Below are 15,667 nucleotides of genomic sequence, written 5' to 3'. Positions count from 1 at the left end.
AAATTTTTTTTTTTTTTTTTTTTTTTTTTTTTTGTCTTTTTTCCGTGTCCGGCAACGGATCGCAACCCTCAGTGTTGCCCCCCGTACCGGACCGGGGACCGGCAACGGGATCGCAAGCCTCGGTGCTGCTCCCGTGCCTCGCTCAGCCAGTGAGCGGGAGCCGGTCTGTATGTGGGATCCGAACCCTCGGACGGGAGCACCGCCGCGCTTCCCAAGCGGCGCACCATCCAGTGCGCCACCGGGCCGGCCCTAGAGTCCAGATCTTAATGACAGGTACTTGTGTGTTTATCACAGCAAAGTTAAGTCAAGGGGACTAACTTTAAAAGCTTTCTAATGAAATATATATTTAAGTCACACTTTAAAAATTCTTTTCTACAGCTGTCAAAACAAATACTATATGTGTATTTCAGGATTTACTTATTGGCCTTTCATATCCATGGGTTCCACATCTATGGAGTCAACCAACTGCAGATGGAAAACATTTTTTAAAAAACTGGGTCTGTAGCAAATGTGCACAAGCTTTTTTTCTTTGTCATTATTCCCTGAAAGATACAAGGATACTTCAAAAAGTTTGTGGAAAAATAAAGTTAAATAGTACAAATCTTTCCATGAACTTTTTGAAGAACTTTTGAAGATGGGAGGATGGTTATAAGTTATATGCAAATACTACGCCATTTTATATCAGGGACTTGAGCATCCGTGAATTTTGACCTCTACAGGAGGTCTTGAAACCAATCCCTCACGGATACTGAGGAACAACTGTACTTTTTAACAATGGGTTATTTTTTCAATATGGTCACGCCACATAGAATATAACCTTCAGGTAGCCAGGTAGAACTCTGTTAGGCTCCAACTTTGTCTTGTCAGAAAATCCAGTCTCCTTAACAATCTACATAGCACAACACGGATTCAAATGCATTCTCTACGGTAGGATGATAAATCAGTATAGTGCACTGAGGAATATAAAATGTGGTTTTTTATAGTCTAACAGATCTGGATTGATACCTAGCCCCACAACTTACTGGCTGTGTGATTTGGATTAACTTGATTAACCTCTCTCAACTTCAGTTTCCTCATAATTTACTGAGAAAAAAAAATATTAACACTACCCACTTCATAGAGTTGCTATAAAGACCAACTGAAAAACTATAAGCTAAGGAACTGCATAAAGCTTAACACCATGCACTAAATAATAGTTATTATTTTTAGTTCCATGAAGAATATACCTGGAAGAGAGAGCATTTCCTGTTAATAAATAACTAAATCTTCTTCCATTGAGTTTTATTCACCAAATATGTATTGGATGCCACATAATGTTCTAAGTGATAAGAATATAAATATGAATAAAGAACAGTCACTGCTTTCAAAAGCTCAGGCTTGTGGAAGAAAATTAATTCCATTAGTAGAGCTACAGAAGCAGGACTTTTCTTACCAGCAGCTTAGTCTTTCCTTATTTTTGGTTCACTGGCACATCATCATAAATAAATATATTTAGTCTGTAACATAAAGCTGCTTAAAATCATCTCAGCAAAAAGCACAGGTCACTATAGATCACTATTGAAAAATATGTATGCCACTGTGTAAAACAAAAGGGTTATCACAACAGTGCAATTTACTAAAGGAGTTGGAAACATTTATATCTATAAATGAGTACAAAAATTGTAACATTTATAAAATGATTTAAGGAAGTTTCTGAGTTGTTTTTATGTTACACAAAAATAGCTAGAAAAAAGAACAACAAAAAAATAGCTAGAAAGGAAAGCTACATCTAAGGAGTAAAAGCACCACAGTGTCTAATTTGTACTGAATACCTAAACAGCTACAGGATTAGTAAAAAAAATTCTCTTTAGCAAGACTGGACTCTATCTAAATTTGTCCTGGCCTAATTATTATGCCTAGTATTTATATAGGGCTTTAACAGTCAGCAAAGCACTTTCAGGTACAGGTTATTTGATCCTCAGAACTACTGTTAGAGTATAAACACTGTAAAGATCATGTTGAAGAAACTGAAGTTCACAGAGGTTAACTGAACTGCCCAATAGTCCAGGGATCCAGAACTTAGAGCAAAGGCCCTCTGACTCCATGCTGACACTTTGAATAAATGCCCTGCTAACTACAATGCAATTCCATTAATCTGTACCTCTGTGAGAAAGACGTAACAGTGCAATATTTCATTCACTGGTGCTTGAGGAGTTGAATGAAGTATTACATATATATACATATATGCAAAAAATGATTTCTAGGACATTCTGAAACAATTGCAAATAAAGTAACATAGCTCTGGAAAAATGGAAAATATAGAAGATCAACCTAGTAAGCGTAACTAGAGATTATGATAGGAACTGGAATGCATTAGATTTATAATTACTAATTCCTTTGAAGAGAAATGGCATCTTTATGCTATTTAGCCTTCTCATTCGGGGGAGGTTACTCCATTGATTCAAGTCTTCTCTTTGTTTTTAGCAACAACACATACAAGTCTTTTGCTAGGTTTTTTGATCTATGTTTTTAAAGTACTATGATGAGGATTGTTATATTTTAAAATAGTAGGCCGGCCTCAAGACTAAGGAGCAGAGTCACAGAGAGAAACAGGTTCTGCAAACAGCACTACAGTCCTCATTCATTTCTCAGTCTCTTCAGGTATACTCTCACAAATACCCAATAATCACTATTAATTGTCTTATACTCAAACATCAAAGGCAGCAATAGCAATTTAATGTTCCTACTCTGCAATTTCAGGAGAGAAAAACTTTTCCTCATCAAGGATTACTAACTCCAAGGGGGAAAATCATTTACTGTACAGTAATAAAGCTACTTACTAAAGTAAAAGTTTGTATCATTTCTGGAAATGATATATATGTAATATACCTTAGCATTTTCTCACTAAACATCAATTATTGTACTGTTCTACAAAATACTAATAACTTAAAATATTACTAAAATAGGGAGAGTTCTTTGCATATATGCCTAATGGTGTCAGACTGCTATATTTTTAGAGCTTTATTGCTTTATTGCTTTTAAATATCTTTTTAGAATTATGAAATATAGCACACAGATATAAAAGAATATCTATAACAGACACGGCTTTTAAAAATGATGGGACATTATTAATATCCCTTTCACATTGAATCTTTCTTCTTTCCTCTCAGAGTTAAACATTACCTTGAATTTTTTGTTTAATGTGCTGCTTTTTAGAACTTTTTTTTCCTCAAATTAATTTAATACAGACAGTCCCTGACTTAAGATGATCTGACTTACAACTTCTCAACTTTATGATTATGTGAAAGTGATGAGCATTCAGCAGAAACCGTACTTCAAGTACGCATGTAATCACTCTGTTTTCCACTTTTATTAATTCAATAAATTACATGAGACATTCAACATTTTATTATAAAATAGGCTTTGTGTTAGATGATCTTGCCCAACTACAGGTTAATGCAAGTGTTCTGAGCATGTTTAATGCAGGCTAGGCTAATGTTTGGTAGGTTAGGTGTACTAAATGCATTTTCAATTTAGTATATTTTCATTTACAATGGATTTATTGAGATGTAACCCCACTGAAAGTTGAGGACCATCTGTACTTGTTAATGTCTGCTTTCAGAAACTCTACCAAATGGAAATTCGATCATCTGTTTTAGATAGCAAAACTGAGAAGCAACCTCCTTAGGACTGTGATTTTAAGCAAAATTTGATAGGTTCCAAGAGAGGGACTGAGGGGTTCTCTTCTGAGTAAAGTCCATGAGCATTACTGCACCTTCACTGGGACATCTTCTTTATCTGTTTAAAGGCCCTTGAGTTTAATTGGTACTACTTAAGATTGTTCCAGATGGTTGGGATTGCCAAGTAGATGACCTTATAAGTCGTATGTTATGTAGCTGAAGTATTTGCAGACTAAAAGATCCTGAAGTGATGTTAACAGTCAACAAATCCAATCTCTTCACTACCTGTGGGAAAGAGGAAGCTCCCAAAATTTGAATGACTTGCCTTAAGTCACAAAGTAGTTAGTAGCAGACCAGTGGTTTCTAACGGAGCTCCCCCAAAGGATATTAGCAATGTCTGGAGACATTTTTCTTTGTCACACTAGGATAATGCTACTGGCTTCTAGTGGGGAGAGGCCAGAGATGCTGCTAAATGTCTTACAATGTACAGGACAGCCCCTCACAACAAAGAATGATCTGGTCTAAAATGTCAACAGTGCTAAGGCTGAGAAACCCTGACTTAGAACTACACTTGGTTATATCTGTGAATCAACTTTACATCTCATACAAACATTCTGAGAATAAGTGTGTTAAACCAGGTTACTTCCCTTAGGCAAACACGCAGGCAAATTTAAGGATCCAGTTTATTTGATTCCTCGTGTGATAGCATACGATAGATGAAAGAATAGATCATACTCACCAGGAGCCAAAACCCAAGGGTCTCCTATCATAATCTGGCAGTTCTGGAGCCATCTTACAGGCTTGTATGTTCAGGTATTTAAATATGTGGACTTTGCCTTTTATACATATCTAAACAAAGTAACATATAAATGCAATCAAATTATTACTTATCTGAAATATATGTTCCTTTTTATCATAATCAACATTTCACCCAATTAATGTAAACTGGGAAGAGATGCATTTTTATCAAGTATGTACAGTAATATTAAAAAACTAATATCTATATTATTACAAATTATATTATTTGGTTCAGTTTTATTTTAGGTGTTTAACAGGTAAATACAGGTTTTTGTTTTCTATTCACTAATAAGTTTCAGTAACACAAAATAAATAATCTACGATTACAAATATCATCTGAATACCAAGTAATCATATCATGCTTGTTAGTTATGCATGTCAGGGATTTAAAGCACTTCTCCCCAATAGATTATATTGGCAACTTTTTGCTTTTAGGAGAGTTCCAGTCAAGATGGCGGACTAGACGGTCCGCAGCATCACTCTCTCCCACAAATCAACCAAATTTACAGCTATAAAAATGTAACATCAGCCAAGCTGGGGCCACTGGAGCTCAGGGGACGAGGAGGAGAGACCTACAGAGTTCATGAAGGCAGAAGAAACTATGACGAGAGAAAGAAAAAGCTGCTCTGAGCATTTCGGGTTGTGGCTGCTTTAAGGCTGGAACTGCTGAGCGCATGGAGCAGGAGCCGGCAAAAGCCACAGCTGTGCCCTTCAGATGGAGTTACTTGGAGGTAGCAGGAGAAAAGAGGGCCTTGGCGGCCCCCAGGACAGCAAGACCACTAATAGGTTTCCTATGGACCCACAAAGGAGCGAGGAGCCAGAACAACTGAAAAAAGGGAGCCATTCAGAAGCCGGTGAGTCATCGCAACGGAACAGTGCAGGGCCCATCCCATGGGAGGTGTTTGGACAATGGGCAGTGGGTGAGATGGGAACTCCGGGAGAACACTGGGACACAGCAAAGACAGCCGACCTGCCCCCCAATCAGCACAGGACCACTCAGAGGAGACCGGTCTGGAATGCAGAATTGATGAAAAAACTCAGGCCCTGATCAGAGTTTCTACAGAACACAGATCCACTGGATCTCTGGAGAGCCGGAAGTACCTATAAGATCAATCAATAAACCCAGAGCTGCACAAAAAGTCTTCCCTAGGGAAGCAGCAGCAAAGTAGCAACAACCACAGAGCTCAAGTACTGGTTCCCAAAGGAAGTTCCCCTGTGTTAGAAGCAAAAGACAAAAAATTAGTTCCGGCCCAGGCACACCACCAGCATCTTGGGGCCTGCCTGGGAATCGGAGGCTTGGATCCAGGGACCAGACCCCACTCCCACTTATAGGCAAACTGCACCAGTCTCGTGGACCCAGGGCTTGGAAGGGGACTGGGCCCCTCTCCTTCAACCAGGCACAACAATCCAGCTCCTTGGGTCTCATCCAGTGACCTGAGGCATGGAGAAGGGGACCGGCCACCCCTCCCACAACCAGGCACATGGCGCCAGTGCCTTGGGGTCTGCCCAGGGACCAAAGGCATGGAGAAGGGGACCAAACACACCCCACAACCAGGCATACCACCAGTGCCAAGGAGCATACCAAAAACAGCACCTCCACGTGGGTGGCCCACCACAGCCACCACAATAACCAGGCTGCTGCAAAAGTGGCTAAATGCCACAACCACCATGCAGATGGTCCGCCAACCACTGGAGTGCATTCACACAAGAAGAGTCACCAGCAGAGACAAAGAAGAGGATGTCTCTTTTCACAAAGCCCATTTCAGAATGACAGAAGAAGCATCTGCTCTATGATAATATTGGGGAACCTGATCACATCTCTCAGCATTGGACAGATCATCTAGGCAACAAATTAACAGAGTAACCATTATTCTTTCAGAAGGAGAGAAGAAATCTAGGGCAATTGGAGGGGGGAGGAGGAGGGAGAGGGGGATGAGGAGAGATTGGACAAGGGGCATAAAAAATAATTATGATTTGTAACAATATATACGCTAGTAATATTGATTTAATCAACATATCTCAATGTTCAACCCCCAAAATACGTGTGATCAATTTTGATTCAATAAAGACAATTAAAAACAAAATTAAAAAATCTTTTGCTTTTAGGAATCCAACAATCATACGCAATTAAGTTTTCAGTCCTGCTTTCCATAAAAGAGAAGAGCAAGAAATGATGAAATATTAAAGTTATATAATTTCTGTTTCTACTTGTCTCAGAAGCCAAAATACAAAATCTTTATGCTTATGAGACCCTTCTATTGTTATTAAATTTACTCATAAATTAGCAGTTGGCATAAAGATTACCATAGGCTGGTACAAATTATCAATAAACTGCAGAGTTAAAAAAAAAAAAGCTAAAGTGGAAATTATGGGTTGGCAAAAATTTTACAGATTGTAGAATGTCTAGAATCTATATGCAATGCTACCTTATAATTACTTTGTTACTAAATAGTTTCATTTTAGTCACTGATAAACAAGTGACCAAACTGGTTAAATGAGGAACTTTTAGATTTTAGAAAATAGGAAGGTACAAAAATAATGGTCAGAAGAAATGCACTGATAATCTTTAGTTCTGAAAGCTAAGTATTTTTAGTCTCTAGCATTTATGTTGTCCACATTCAAATTTTACTAGAAAAAAAATTTTGTTTTTTGCATTTATTTTTAAAACAATTTATTTATATTTATTGAAACATAATTAATTGTAAATATATGTAGGGTATGCACTGAATATCAATACCTGTGTGCAACATGTGATGCTCAGATCAGAATAATTAGTATACTCAACATTACACAATGTAATAATTTTTTTGGCCTTTTACCAATTTCTTGCTAACCCTCCCTCTTTCCCTTTCCCTCTGGTGGCCTCAATTCTGTTCTCTCCTTTTGAAAGTTTAACATATTATTGTGATTGTTGTATCTTTCTTTCTTAGAAAAAAATTAAGAAAGAAATTAACTCAAATTTTATTAGAAAAAAATTTAGGAGGAATTCCTCAACTTAAAAACCAATTCAGTAAATGGAAGAACACTGCTGGAAACAGCACTTATCCTCCAACCCATTTATTCAAGGTTTCTAATAAATTCACACACATGTGTATTCTTTAAGAAAACAAAAAACAAACAACAAAACTAATTTCAAACAGAAAGATAAATACACACAATTAAATTTTAAATTTCCTTTGTCAAAAAAAATCCATACTTCAACTCAGTTTACCTGTGCAGGAGGTGATTGCAGTGGATTGTTATCTAGGGTGATCACCTGTAGGTGCCTGAGATTCCGATAACAAACAGGGATTGTTGTAATTTTATTGCATGAGAAGTCTAACCGTATCAAAGGCAACTCTGCCAGTTCTGCATAAAGGTAAAATGAAAATGAACAATTAATATTTTTAAACTAGACAATTTTTTCAAGAGCTTTGAGTTAAATATAGTGCATTTAACATAGGTATTTATCTCCATTCTCTCTCAGTGATTAATTAATGTAGCAAAGTGGTGTAAAATAAAATTTAGCTGCTTACAGATAGGAATACTAGTAAAAATCAAGCAGTTTGACCCCCCATACAACTACAGAAAGTCTCAGAAGCTAGAGGCCCTGATACCACAAAAAGGTATGGATAACAAAGAGATTAGATGACAGTCTATATAAAGAGCAGTTAGATGCCTAGGTCCCCAACCCCAACACACACAGCTGGGACACAACCCTTCTTCAATCCCCACAGGAGTCAGCAAATTAATTCTTGAGCAAAACTGAATTGAAAAGGCTCTGAACTCAGGGAACCCAGACCCATGGAAAGTCGGATGAGTTGCCAGGTGAAAAGTGAGGATTTAAGTGGAAGTCTTCTACACAATTAATGGCAAGATCTCAGCACCTTCTCACCCCAACCCACCTCATCTCCAGCTCTTAAATGCTGGTAGTTAGAAATACACATAATAAGGGCTGGCCCGGTGGCGCACTGGAGAGTGCGCCGCTTGGGAGTGTGGCGGTGCTCCCGCCGAGGGTTCAGATCCCATGTGGAGACCGGTTCCCGCTCACTGGCTGAGCACAGTGCAGGCGAAACACCGAGGGTTGCGATCCCGTTGCCGGTCCCCGGTACGGGCGCGACACTGAGGGCTGCGATCCCGTTACCGGTCAGTAAAAAAGACAAAAAGGAAAAAAAAAAAGAAATACACATAATAATATAGAAGAAATGTAGCATCTTTCTCTGGAGAAGCTATACAGTCCCATATAAAATAACTTTAGATATCAATATGGGTATTAATATACAGCTTTCTGCTTAATTACTATCATACAATTTCTGCCCAGTATACTCAGATCTTCTAATCAGCTGTATACTGACAGTATATGAGCTACAGACATTTAGAGAAGTCTCCAGCATGTAAAATGGAAATCAAAACCAACCAACCAACTAAAAAAAAGGAACTCAGACAAAATGGGTAATATATAGGAAACAAAAAAATTTTGAAAAGTTATAATTAATATCTTAATTTCAGAGATAAGATACTGAATCACTGAAACATGAAAGGGATATTTTAAAAAAATCACAGAATAACAAGAGTTCTCAGAAATAAAAAATATGATGGAAGAAATTAAAAACTCAGAAGAATGACTGGAATATAAATGACTGGAACTATTTTACCGTAGGGTAACATAAAATGACAAAAAAATGAACAACAAAAAAGAGGAAAAAAAAACATAGAATAAAAGAGGTCTAACATCTAATTCAAAAGAATTCCAGAAAGAAAACAGAATAACCAGAAGAGAGGAAATTATCAAAAAGAGATATATGACAATTTTCCAGAGTGAAGAATATGAATCTCTGGTTTGAAAAGAAGCCCACCAAGTATCCAGCGCATTAAATTAAAACTCATGCATGGCACATCATCATAAAATTTCAGAGCAGCAGAAAAAAAGGGAAGATCTTAAAATCTTCCAGAAAGAAAAAGTTGGTCACAAGCAAAGAACTAGGATTAGGAAAGTCATCAGATTTTCAACCATCAATTTTTATCATTGAAAGCTAAAAGTGAAAAAGAGTTAACAATCCTGAGAGAAAATAGTTTTCAACCTAGAATTTCTAATCAAACAAATTATTAATCAAGGGTGATCATAGAATACAGACATTTCTTTTCAAGTGATGTCTCAAAAAATGTTCTTCCATGACATGTTCTCAGGAAACTAATAGATGTCCTCCAGCAAAACAGGGAATAAACTAAGAAAGAGGAAGATAATGAAGTCCAGGAATAAGTGTATTCAACACAGAAGAGAGAAAGCTGGGCAGCAACATTAGAGAACCATCACCCTTGATCAGAAGAGAAAGAAAAAAGAGTAAGTGAGGGAGATATGTAGGGAAAAAATTGTGATGGATAATCTGACTGGTTTGATTAAGAAGGCTGCTGGAAAAAGTGGGTAGAATTAGCCATAGATACCTTTGAAAAAACTAAGCAAATAAAAAAATGAGGAATGTTAACTCTAGAATACGATAACAACAACAAGATGTACAGAAAGGAAATAAAATCAGAGTACATCACTTGAATTGGCAGGGAGCAATATTTATATAGTTACAGTAATGTAAACAATTTACTAACACTAACTATTTAATCAAAAGTTTTAATAAAAACTACACTGGAAAGATGGGAAGAGGGAACTAAAGGTATGGTATGGTGATAGTGTAAGAAAATCAAATCCTGGGCCGAGCCCGTGGCGCACTCGGGAGAGTGCGGCGCTGGGAGCACAGCAGCGCTCCCGCCGCGGGTTCGGATCCTATATGGGGATGGCCGGTGGGCTCACTGGCTGAGCGCGGTGCGGCCAGCCACAAAAAGGACAAAAAAATAAAAAAAATAAGAAAATCAAATCCTCATCTATTATAATAGGAAGCTGACATAAGTGTCAAAGTTGACAAATCCAGTAATAGTTATAAAAGCATATCATTTAGAAATATGTCGGCGAACATCAGTGGAAAGTCAAAGGAGTTCAATGAAGGTAGATGCTTCTGGCCATTAAAACTGGGGTGTGGGAGGAAAATGCTATTATTTATTTTAGGCTTTTTAATACTTACTGAATGTGTAATATATTACTTGGTAAAAATTAAAATTAATTTAAAATCAAAATGACAATATAACAAAAGATGTAATATGTTATCTATTAAATTGTAATATGTTAAAGACTACCAATTAACAGGAACTTCCACACTAATTTGTATAGCTGTTGGAATAATGGTTCTCTTGCCATATCAGTTTAACTAAATATGCTAAGATTACAAAATAAGCTTGTAATTACAAAATAAGCTACTAAAAAACCATTTGAAACTATCTGTGTGATTCACAATTTTCTTGGTAGTCTATAATTAAAATAAGATACAGAAATAAATTAGATGATAAAACTATTACAATGTCATCTAAAACCCCCAATTTTCACTTTCAAACCCCCAATGTTTCCATTAATTGATTTCATATTAAATAAATACTATTACATGAGTAAACCTCTAATGGTCAACTAGAGTAAGTGGAGCCTGAGTAGAAGGGTAATCCTAGAGAGAAATGTTGGGTCATAAGGTCCTATGTCATGATTTTGGTTCTGCTGAGAGCCTTCATTCACACTCCTGATTTGGCAGCAAACAGAACTAGGAGGAAATGAGTATGACCCTGAAGATAAAAGGTGTGGAGGTTACTGTACAAGCCTAATGAGAGAAAAGATATACAGGATTTTGGGTAATGTGGTTACAGAACAGATAACATTATTAAGTAAACCATTAGATCTCAAATACTAGGTGTAACTCATACATTTTTGTCTTGTGTCTATCAGTCTGAGAGATCTTTAAAATAAAAAAAGAAATAATAAACAATTATTTCATAGTTTCTTACCTTCAGGCAAATGTACTAAGTGATTTCTTCTTACGTTAAGGTCTCTCAAGGCCTCCAGATTAGCAATTTGGGAAGGTATAGTTTGAATTTCATTGCAGCTCACATCCTATTTTTATAGGATACAAAGTAAAGATTATTCTAATATTACAAACTTGCCTGCTTTAAACTATCTATAAAATGAAATTAGATAAAATAATCCCTGTGGCCCTTCCCAGTTGTAAAACAAAAATTATGATTCTGTGTCCAAGAATAATCCCACAGTTTGTACTCACATTTAATTTTAAAAACTTATAGGCTTTTGACTGTATATTTTATATAGATCTACATGAATTTCTTAAGCAGAATTAAAATTAAATGACTTAAGATGTGAATAGGAGGCCTAGAATATCAGATCAAATGAAGACATTGGTGAAAAGGTAATGTAAAAAAAGTATAAAAACAGATCTATTTAGGACAATGTTTTTATTTTATATTTACTGAAACTAGAAAAACAAAACAATTATATAAATTATAATGATAAAATTATTTGAAAGGAAACCCCGTTTTCAAAATACCAGTTCAATTGTTCAAGAATATAAAGATGACTCAAATCATTCTTTATCAAACTAAATGTGAGGGAAAAATAATAAAGTACATATAACTCAAAGGCCATGGAAAAAATAGAGACTGCTCTATTAATATTTGATCAACCTGATTCCAATACATATATTGGGGAGGTTTTCTGGTATCTTGGTTAATTCCAAAGGTTCTGAAAAGAGACTGTCTATAGGTTCCAAGATTAATAAATTCAGAATTCCATAATTCTGAGAATAATTTATAAACCCTTAGTCATGTGTAGCAGAGAGAAGCTACCAAGGTTAATAAAAGCCCCAAGCTGCCGCATTAACATTTAACATTCTTCCAATATGAGTAAAAGAATATATTTACTATTTAGAAAAGACTGCTTACCAAAAACTTCAATAAGCCCCAGGCATTATTTTTTAATTTTCCCAAAATATTCTTAGAGAAAACAATACTATTTTAACTTTTCCTACCAGTTAATAACTGAAATAGAATCAGAAGCTAGATATAACAGTCCGATGCTATAGGCATCAACGTTAAAAGGGTTCTAAAAGAAGTTGAAAGGACAGGAAAATTGACTCTGGGCTAAAACATAACAGCAATTTATAATACATCTCTCAGAAAAAATAAAGGTTGAAAGACAGCAGTTTACTTCCACTTAAAAATGAAGGGGGAAAAAAAGGAAAGAGGCAATAAGGAGGTTGCAGAAAGACCATCAGATAGGAATCAAAAGCTTTAGGGTTACTACTTCTTCCTCTGCCATAAGCTCCTTTTATAACTAGGGTTATCAACCTCTTTTGTAGAAAACTAAAAGCAGCTTTTATGAGACATACCATTTTTTAAGTATTAGAATTGACTAAGTAAAAACAGAAAGTTTAAATGATTTGAAAATAAGAATTTGAATTGGAGTATAATTTACTATCAGTTCATGTTATTAACCCAAGCTCTGAAGAAATACCAACAAATACACATTTTGGACTCTATTTCCTAGATTTAATTGGCTCTAAAAACAGTTTATACAATCTGGACTCTAGATTTAATATATTTGTGAATATTTACATGTGACCTCTTATATTCATAATCTACCTGAAAAAAAAGTGATGTGATTTGTGGTTCAACTATATTATAAGTGTACTAATTTTTTCTGCTTATGATAACCGTCTTTGTTAATAAACCTACACAGAACTATACTCCCAAGTCTCAATGAATGTAATTGTATTTGACCGTTTCAGAAATATGAAACATGAGCTTTGGAGTTAAGGTAGACTAGTTTCAAATTCTACTTCTATTATGTAACTTTGGGCAAATTACTTAACCTGTCTGAGTGTTAGTATTCTCAGCTATAAAATGAAGTACCCAACTCATAATTCTGCTTTTTTTTTTTTTTTTTTTTGTCTTTTGTCTTTTTTTTCCGTGTCCGGCAATGGATCGCAACCCTCAGTGTTGCCCCCGTACCGGACCGGAGACCGGCAACGGGATCGCAAGCCTCGGTGTTGCTCCCGCGCCTCGCTCAGCCAGTGAGCGGGAGCCGGTCTGCATGTGGGATCCGAACCCTCGGACGGGAGCGCCGCCGCGCTTCCCAAGCGGCGCACTATCCAGTGCGCCACCAGACCGGCCCGGTAATAATACTGCTGTTTTTAAAGAACAAAAATCTTTTTCCTGTACTCAGAACATAAGTACTCAAGAGATGGTTTCTTATAATTTACAAGGAGTGGTAGGTGAAGGAGTTCAATTATGCATCTTGGAAAATATATGGCAGTGAAATGTAGTATTTTACTTTAGAGTGGGAGGTAGGTTCTAAAGATAGTATATAAGGCAAAAGAAAAAAATTTAAATGCTTTATTAACTCATATCTCAAAAGTTTAATAACATAGAAATCACTTAATATTGGTTAGAGCATAATTCATTAGACCTTATTTGTGGGACTATTAGATTTGTACTTTCAGTTCTTTCTTAATTCTGTGCCAGAGCTCTTGAGTACTGATCATTCAGTAAGACTTCATTATCAATACTGGAAAATAACTCAAAAACACATTTTTAATAATAAATCTTTACCATATAAAAGATATGGTATGACTACAGATACACACATACACATTGCACAATAATAAAATAAAAATAACTTACAAGTTCTGTCAAATGTCTAAGATGTCCAATTTCTTCTGGAAGTGAGACCAATTTGTTATTACTAGCAATTAAGACTTTTAGTGGTAAATTACACAAGTGCACTGGCAATGTTGACAGCTGGTTCCGACTAAATGGATGAGTAGAAAAAGAAGAGTCAGAGCCCACCACTGAAGACAAAATTTCCATCTTCCCCATTCTATACTTAGTAAATTTACAAATATGAGTTTTGCAAGTAACAAACAGGATTTGAGTTCTAGTCTTCACTGGTTGTGAACTTTGTGGTTTTAGGAACAGCACCGAACTTATCTGCATCTTAACAGATTCTTCATCTTTAAATTAAGGATCTTAATATCTCCCCTATAGGGCTCATGCACCATAAAACTCCTTTGTAAATAATGAAGTGCAATATAAACACAACTTTATTTTATTAAAGTAAAATTTACATAAGATGATTTTAAAACAAAGTAGATAACTATCATCTTTTGTCTTTCTGAAGAAGAGTTATAAACATAAAATTGTTTATAATCTACCACCCTTGTCACTACAATACTATAACCAAATCTACATAAATGATTCAAATATAGCTCTATGGAAAACAAGTGATGGGTTGTGACTTTACATATCATATCAACTAAGTTACATGCAAGGGATTATTTATTTATATAAAAAATGCAAATCAAAAATAAAAGTAAAATAATAAAACATATCTATCATTAGGATAAAAATAAATTCAAACTGTACTTATGTAGATTTAACCTCAGTCATTTGTGTGTGTGTGTATATGGTGGCTGGCCAAGATAGGGATTTAACCCTGGAAACTGGTGTTATCAGCGCCACTCTCTAACCAACTGAGCTAACTGGACAGCTGTAACCTCTTTATCTTTAGGATTAATTCCCTCCCCATTTTTAATTATTCTAATTTTTATTATTTTTAGCTAATATATATCATGAGCCTTTATAACTTTTTAATCCGGTAACAATTCCACCCGCAAAGGGAAACGAGTGCTATTTATTTCGACTTTTAAAAATATTTATCTATTTATTTGTTTATTTTTGTCATAACAAAGTTGATTGTACATATCTATGGGGTACAGAGTTGAACATCAATACTTGTGTGCTATATTTGATGCTCATATCAGAATAATTATTATATTCAATACTATACACTATCATTGCTAGCCCTAACCTCTTAATCTTTAGGATCAATTCCCTCCCCATTTTTAATTATTTTAACTTTTATTATTTTTAACTACTATATATCATGAACCTTTACTACGTTTTAATCCAATAACAATTTTACTCCTAGACATTTACCCTAAAGAAAGACAAAAATAGGGCCGGCCCGGTGGCGCACTGCTACAGTGCGCCGCTTGGGAGCGCGGCGGCGCTCCCGCCGAGGGTTCGGATCCCACATACAGGCTGGTTCCCGCTCACTGGCTGAGCGAGGTGCGGGCGCAACACCGAGGGTTGCGATCCCGTTGCGGTCCCGGTCCGGTACGGGAGCGACACTGAGGGTTGCGATCCATTGCCGGACACGAAAAAAGACAAAAAAAAAAAAGAAAGACAAAAATAAATATTTACATACAAAGTTCTTTACTAGTATTACCTCTGTCGTGGTGAAAAACTGGTATAAGCTAAACATCTGAGAGGAAAATGGATTTTTATTT

General features: G+C 36.0%; 1 protein-coding gene across 7 annotated transcripts in view; it reads right to left on the bottom strand.

Moving 5' to 3' along the window:
* LRCH3 (leucine-rich repeats and calponin homology (CH) domain containing 3) overlaps positions 1–15,667 on the bottom strand; it is a 119,036-nt gene that overhangs the window by 59,224 nt on the left and 44,145 nt on the right. For all 7 annotated transcript variants that reach the window (XM_008570702.1, XM_008570705.1, XM_008570700.1 and 4 more), the window contains exons 3-6: positions 14,001–14,127; positions 11,313–11,418; positions 7,669–7,805; positions 4,399–4,508 (exon numbers count right to left, since the gene is read on the bottom strand). In XM_008570702.1, coding sequence (XP_008568924.1) covers positions 4,399–4,508; positions 7,669–7,805; positions 11,313–11,418; positions 14,001–14,127 — 480 coding nt within the window. The remainder of the gene's footprint in view (positions 1–4,398; positions 4,509–7,668; positions 7,806–11,312; positions 11,419–14,000; positions 14,128–15,667) is intronic.

This window comes from Galeopterus variegatus, unplaced genomic scaffold (genome assembly GCF_000696425.1).
Source record: "Galeopterus variegatus unplaced genomic scaffold, G_variegatus-3.0.2 Scaffold624, whole genome shotgun sequence".
Classification (NCBI taxonomy): domain Eukaryota; kingdom Metazoa; phylum Chordata; class Mammalia; order Dermoptera; family Cynocephalidae; genus Galeopterus; species Galeopterus variegatus.
Note: the sequence above shows the minus strand (reverse complement) of the source record. Positions and strands in the feature narration are given on the sequence as shown.